A 7196-nucleotide genomic window follows, 5' to 3' on the forward strand; every position below is an offset into this window, starting at 1 on the left:
CACAGCAAAGAGCCATGTGCAGAGGGCAGAATCATCCAACCCTAGGAAAGCACCTGTTCACCTCCCTTCAGGGATCCAGTGCTGCCTCCCTTGCACTGGAACGCAAGGCCCCAGTGAAACTTGTCAGCCTGGGTGGGTAACATTACTTTCTCATTATGTAAGTTAACTATTTTGGCCTAAATAAACAAAAAGGAAACTATGTCACTATAGCTAAACGAAAGAATGCAGGTGAAGCATAAAACCCAACACATAGCAGATGCATATAAACCACTATCGGTATCATCACTATTATGACGTTTTGTGCACAGGTCCCTGTCCTTTCTAAATTTTTATTTTTTCGTTAGCAGATGATACACATTAAAGACATAGATAATGGGAACTATTATCAATATTTCAGCTATTATAACTTGTTCTTATTCTGAAATCGTCCTATATGAAGTTTTGTCTTCAAAATCAGCCCGCCGGACATTCTCTCAGGTCTCTGGAGTCTCTGCAAATTCTTCCGTCCCCGCTGTCCGGATCAAACACGCGCATAACGCACAGCAGGGCCAAGCAGGGACAGAAAGGACAGCAAGCCCCACCCCCTTCTCCGCCCCGCCCCCAGCGTGTGGTCGTAGCCCCGCCCCCGGCGCAACACCGCCCGCCGAGTCCTTTCTGGACGGCGCGATGACGTCACAGGTCCTGCGCCATCTGCGCGTCCTCGCGCCTGCGCCGCGGGCGGAAGGTCGTCCCTGTGACCGGCTTGGCGGTTGAAGCTGCTGTCGCCATGTTGTCGGTCGCCGCCCGCTCCGGCCCGTTCGCGCCGGTCCTGTCGGCCACGTCCCGCGGGGTGGCGGGCGCGCTGCGGCCCCTGGTGCAGGCCGCGGTGCCCGCCACCCCGGAACCGCCTGTGCTGGACGTGAAGCGACCCTTCCTGTGCCGGGAGTCGCTGAGTGGCCAGGCCGTGGGCCGGCCTTTGGTCGTCTCCGTGGGCCTCAATGGTGAGCCGGGCTGAGGAGTCACCCCCTTCTCGCTTCCTTCAGTCCTGGACCCAGGGAGCGGGCGAGGAGGGCGGGTGTCTGCGGGAAGGTGGAGCGGAGCCTTGTCCGGGTGGATCGGGCGGCCGGCCCGGCGCGACCTTGGGCCGGCCCCTGCACCTCCCGGCCCAGCGCCCTCACCTGTGTCGGATGCCGCTGCGTTGGGCGTCTCAAGTGATGCTCCAGCTCCGGCGTCCCTGGCCGTTGGGAGTCCTTTCTTGGCGGGGCGGGGTGGGTTTCTCAGGTTTAGGCCGAACCAGCTGCTTCCACCGAGGCTGATAGCGATGTTACTTACAGGTCATTTGACTTTGGGCACGTTTCCAAGAGTTTTCCGACCTGTGAAATGGGTTCATGGTTATATCAATCTCGCAGGAATCTTGTGAGGCTTAGATGGAAACATTTTATGTAAAGCCATTGGCATGGTCTAGGCATTTAATACTTGCTTTAAAAGAAAAGGAACTATTATTTGTATTTGGGAAGTTGTCCACCTCACCTCTATGGATTTCTAAGGTTTATTTTTTCCATCACCCCCCTCCCAAAAAGAAAAAGAAAAACGCCCCCTAAACAACACAGCCCAAAGATCCGTTACAGTGTGGTGTGTCAGCAGTGTTTTCAAGGTTCTCACGACATAATCCGTTTAAACCTCAAGAAGAGTCAGATTAATGATGCTCCCATTTTACAGATAAGAGAGCAGACTACAAGAGGCAAAGTGGCTTACCCGAGGATACTCAGTGTGGATACATGGTGTGGACATGGTAGAACATGGGTGTGACAAGACTGATAGTCTTAACCCAGGGCTCTTCCCAGAGATGTATTTCACACTCTGTCAGTAGGTTGCGGATTCTGTGCCTTGTTTTCCGTTTGGCTTTACATATTGGAGACCATGAAGTGGCACGCTGTCGACCATATGTATGTTGGCAGTACGGGCTCTGGTTTCTCCATGGGTAAAGTCGGTAGTGTGCTGTGTATTAGCTGCTCCCATAGCTGGCTGTGCCCAGTTCATCATAGTCTTTACCAGGCCCACTTGTTTCCTCTGCCTGGCTCCTTGAGTTTGTGACCCTTTCCCTACAAGCTTACCAAGTTGCCTCGCTCTTGTTGTTCTGCTTTCATGAACCCGATTCTCTGCACTTATAGTGATTCTCCTGATTTTCACATGTCCCAAGTCCTACCTGTCCTCGCAGTCTCAGTTCAGCATCAGATCAATCACATTTTAGGTTTGCTGATTTCTTTGTCTTCATAGCATATAGCGCTTCCTACTCTGTTGTTTATTGGTGATTTCTCTGACCTTGATCTAAAAGGCGATGAGAGTGTTGTCTGTCCTCACAACCTTGGCACAGTTGGCACAAAATGTTTGTGATCGAATGTTTGTTAAGGAGCACCAGTGTGTTTTGATGGAGAAGCTGTGTAGGGCAGGGATGGACTACCCTGGCCCATTCCAAGCCTGTTCTTGAGACCTTGAGGTGAGAAAGAAGAGAGGAGAAAATTCAAACGGTGAAAATGAAAAACATCTTTGCAGTTTATCAGTTGGCCAAAGGTTTTCTTCTAAAAATTGGAGGCTTATGTGCTTTATCTAACTTTTTCCTAAAACAAGCAAATGATTTAGAACCATAGGCAAACCCCTTTTTTTCCTGTGATCATGCCTTCAGCTTGTAGCTTAAGTTCACATAAAATCTCCTGTTTTGACGGTTTATGGGAAGATGGGTAGTGAGAGTATAGGAGGTGCTGGATCAGGAGAATATAATTTTATCTGGGGAGGATGGTTGAACTTTAGTAGCATCTCTTTAATGTGAAAGATTTCCAAGGCACATCAGAACTTGCCTTAAAATAAAACCAAAAAGGGGGAAGGGGCAAGCAGGGTAAACCACTGCTCTGCTTCCAATCCAGCTTCCTGCTAATATACCTACCTGGGAAAGCAGCGGAAGATGACCCAAGTGCTTGCGCCCCTGCCACCCAGGTGTGAGAGACCTGGATGGAATTCTGGGCTCCTGGCTTTCGCCTGGTCTGCCCCAGCTAATGGGGCCGTTTGGAGGAGTGAGTGGAAATTTCTCTCTCCTTCTCTTGCTGTAACTCCACCTTTCAAAATAATAAACAACCTGTTTTGTTAAAGTACCTTACATTTTCTCTATTTCTAGATGGTAGTTCTAGCTGATTTGGTTTGGGTTAAACTAAATCTTGCATCTTTGCTACTAAAAGTCAGACTTAATATGGCTCATATAAATTATTTAGATAATGGTTTTTGCACATGGTAATTTTTCCTAAAGGAATCTTGTTGGTATGGCATAATAAAGTATGACCTGCAAGATAGAGTGGGACAGCTATGTTTTGTTTGCCGCCAAATCTGAATGAGATGGCAAAGCCATTTTATTTAGTATTCTAGTACCTTGTGTACATTAGGGTTAAGGTTATGGATATTGCTTTTAATGTAGAAGAATGAATTTTGGTTCCCTCATCTTTTTTATGTAATCCCAAGCAATGCTGAAAGGAAAGTGATTCATGGTCATTAGGTAGAGTAGTACGTGATGCAGTGTCACTTTGATTTCACGGAGTCACAGTTACGAATTTCACATTGCCACCTCTTATGTCCTGCCTCTTCCAAAACATGGTTGGGTTAGCCAGAAAAGAATGTATAGTGATTTTTTTTAGGTTTCATTATTGTGTATGAATACTTGGGGCTTCCATAAAGTTATTGGCCTTGAGAACTCTGTGAAAAGCAGTTGCAGTATTCTATATTGTAATGTTTGAGTACTCAAGAAAGCATATTAGGATGAGACTACCTAGTAGACCATAATAAAAATGCATTTTACAAGTGAATCTTTTAGAAACAACACACTTTCTAAAAGTGAGGAATTTTTAGTGTCCCAAAAGAAAAAAAACAGCAAGTATCCAAAAATGAATACACAGTTTACAAAAAAAATTTGCTTCCTGAAATATTCTCAAAAGTAGTACCAGTAAATTAATGTTCTTGATCAGGATTTAAAAATGGTGTGGGAAAAGACATCTTTTTGTTGTGTCAAGACAGATGACTTACTGCCGGAGTATGCCGTGGAGGCAGCGTGGACTTCATTTGACAGAGCATTGGGCCTGTTTTGTGGCATGCAGTAGAAGTGTCCTAGTTGAGGGGTCCATACCAGTGAGAAAGAACTGTAAATGCCCCTCTTCTTACAGAAGCCATTACCCTTCTCTGAGGAAAGGGCTGTGTAAACGTTTCGTTCTCACCCCTGCCACCTTGCTAAATTGGAGTAATTAGTTGTTTTTCAAAGCCCATTTTATTTTGAGAGATGCCTATTCTTTCGGCATGTCCTTTTCTGCCTGTTAGTGGTTTCACTTGAAATTAAAGTGGAACTAATTATACCCTAGAATCTAAAAAAAAGGTCCTTAAATTTTCTGCTACTTAAGTTATACCAGCACATTACAGAATGTCTGTTATCTTATAATCAGTATTTTATCAAGTTTTGACAGTTCTTTCAGAGTGTACCTAGGTAAGAGTATAAGGTTAGACATTTTTTGCCTTAATAAGGTACTCACACTTTACCCATACTGGGTAGTCTAGATGAGTTTGGTTTTTTTTTTTTTTTTTTTTTAAATTCAGAGAATATGGGAGATTTCACACCAATATGATAGTGACTTCATTTCATTTTTAGTATTTTATATACCAGTTTGAGTATTTCTGAGATCAGCGGGTGCCATATTTCACATTTTCAGGGTTTTTGCTTGTGAATTTATATAAAGGTCTGTTTTTCTGATTTATTCCTTTTAGGACATTTATCTAATTTTTTAACCTTTTGTTTGTCTTGCAGTCCCTGCTTCTGTTCGTTATTCCCATACAGATGTCAAAGTGCCTGACTTCTCTGACTATCGACGCAATGAAGTTTTAGATAGTACAAAGTCTTCAAGAGACAGCAGTGAAGCTAGAAAAGGTTTCTCGTATTTGGTAACAGCAACAGCTACTGTGGGAGTCGCGTATGCTGCCAAGAATGTTGTCTCCCAGTTTGTTTCCAGCATGAGTGCTTCAGCTGATGTGTTGGCCATGTCGAAAATTGAAATCAAGTTATCTGATATTCCAGAAGGCAAGAATATGGCTTTCAAATGGAGAGGCAAACCCCTGTTTGTGCGCCATAGAACCCAGAAGGAAATTGACCAGGAAGCTGCGGTTGAAGTGTCCCAGTTAAGGGACCCACAGCATGATTTAGACCGAGTAAAGAAGCCTGAATGGGTTATCCTGATAGGTGTTTGCACGCATCTTGGTTGTGTGCCCATTGCAAATGCAGGAGATTTTGGTGGCTACTACTGCCCTTGCCATGGGTCACACTACGATGCGTCTGGCAGAATCAGGAAGGGGCCTGCACCCCTCAACCTTGAAGTCCCCTCGTATGAGTTCACCAGTGATGATTTAGTGGTTGTCGGTTAGAGACTTGGACTGAAGTTGCAGGCTTCTTTCAGTCTTCATGTCACCTGCGAAGAATTATTTGAGAGCAAGTCTTCGGTACCTCAAGTTGGTTGATTTGAAATATTAAAGAATTGTTAATGATGTATTTGCAAACATTCATGTGAAGTAAATTGAATTTAATGTGAATTCTTTCAAGCATTCACTTATTAATAAAGCCACTGTTAAATATTGTTAAGCTCAGTCGTGGACTGGAAAGGTGCACTGCTTTGATAGCTAATTCTAATTAAAAATTACAGGCTGGTGTACAAGATATTTGTGACATCTCTGTTGTGACTTCCTCGTTTATTTTCTTGCCTAAATGTTTATTTTCTGCTTTGTGTCAGGGACACTGATTCTACAAAGCTAATTATTAGGATGAATTAGAATTAGCTAGTCATATCCCAGTGCTAGGAGGTGTTTATGGCACTGTCAGAAACAGTAGTATCTGCTTTTCCCTGCTTTCACAGGACTCAGAGTCCTGCTATTTTCTCCCCTACAGTGTAATCTGTATGATAATGTTGACTGTAACCTATGGGAAGGAGTCTGGAATGAGGTGTTAGTAGCTCTGATGGTTTCTTTCAGGTCTGGCTAACGATTTCTTGCCTATGTGACAGGCCAGGGCATTTTACTTGTCCTTTATGGGAATAAATTAGTACTTAAAATTCTTTAGTTTTAAGTGATGAATTTCCAGAATGGAAGTTGTTTTCTTCATCTGATGTTGTGGATAATCATATCCCCACAGCTCCTGAATCTACCTTATCAAGAGGGAGAAAGGGAACACCTGTCTTTCCATGAACATGACCCTGCTGGTTTTGTTCATGTGGTGATTACATTTGAGAGGCGGTTTTCCAGTCAGATTTACAGTCGTTCAGCACTTTCCAGTGTGAAGAGGTAGGAGTGAGCACAGGGAGAATGTGTATCAGTCCTTGTGCTTCACTCTGCCTCCTGCCTCCAGTTACACAGCTGCAACAAGACCAGAATCTGCTATTTTCCCTAGAAACTGGGAGGGGCTTTGCCCCTTGCTGAAAATCCCAGCTATTTCTAGGTTGGATTGTTTGGAGATGGGTGGGTAATGTCCTGGCTCTTCCTTGTGCTCATGTCTGCACTTTGAAATAGCAAACTCGATTCAGTGGTTAAGGTTAAGGTTGTCTAGAGAGAACTGATATCCAGGATTCTGGTCTAGTTATACCTTGCCAGTCTCACCCCAAGTGACACCTTGAAGTATCTCATACTTTTAATTATCAAAACACTACTGCATTAACACTTGTGTGGCAGTGGAAGAAGACACCATGGGAAGTCTGTAGATCCCTGGATGTCACATCACAGGCAGTTAGTACTGGAATTATCGGATTTTTTTTGAGTTTGATAATGAGATCAGTAAGTCTCAGTAACCCATTTAATTTTTAAAAGAAGGCTTTATGATGGGACACGTCAAATTACTAGATACTCTGGCTAAAAGACCAGAGCAGACCTATTTTAGATTTTTACTAGTTGGCAGAACTAGATATGAGGAGAAAATGGACGTAGGGTAAATCTGAGCAGTTATGTCCTGACTTCAGATCATTAACTGCACTGCTTTTTATAATAAGTAATTCTTGAGATGATTTTAAGCCCCTGCCTTTTCATTATGCTTTTGGAGAGTAGAAAATAGGTTTTTTTGAGAATCTTGTATTGTTTATTAGGGGTAGTATCAAATTTGCTTTGATCTTTTTGAGCATACCTTTGTATAATCTTTAACTCCATGTGAATGAGAC

General features: G+C 43.6%; 1 protein-coding gene across 1 annotated transcript; it reads left to right on the top strand.

The window, feature by feature from the left end:
- The first annotated feature begins 712 nt into the window (after positions 1–712).
- Positions 713–5713, top strand: LOC133748360 (cytochrome b-c1 complex subunit Rieske, mitochondrial). Its single transcript, XM_062177101.1, has 2 exons — positions 713–980; positions 4814–5713. Exons 1-2 carry the CDS (start codon positions 767–769, stop codon positions 5422–5424), a joined length of 825 nt encoding a protein of 274 aa, XP_062033085.1. The 5' UTR covers positions 713–766; the 3' UTR covers positions 5425–5713.
- Positions 5714–7196: the final 1483 nt, after the last annotated feature.

The sequence above is a fragment of the Lepus europaeus genome, chromosome 19, assembly GCF_033115175.1.
Source record: "Lepus europaeus isolate LE1 chromosome 19, mLepTim1.pri, whole genome shotgun sequence".
NCBI classification, from domain to species: Eukaryota; Metazoa; Chordata; class Mammalia; order Lagomorpha; family Leporidae; genus Lepus; species Lepus europaeus.

What these genes read in the sequence shown, in the direction of transcription:
- LOC133748360 (XM_062177101.1), top strand. Translation starts at nt 767, where the DNA reads ATGTTGTCGGTCGCCGCCCGCTCCGGCCCGTTCGCGCCGGTCCTGTCG. An exon ending in CGTCTCCGTGGGCCTCAATG is followed by an intron (nt 981 to 4,813) that starts GTGAGCCGGGCT and finishes TTTGTCTTGCAG; the next exon opens with TCCCTGCTTCTGTTCGTTAT.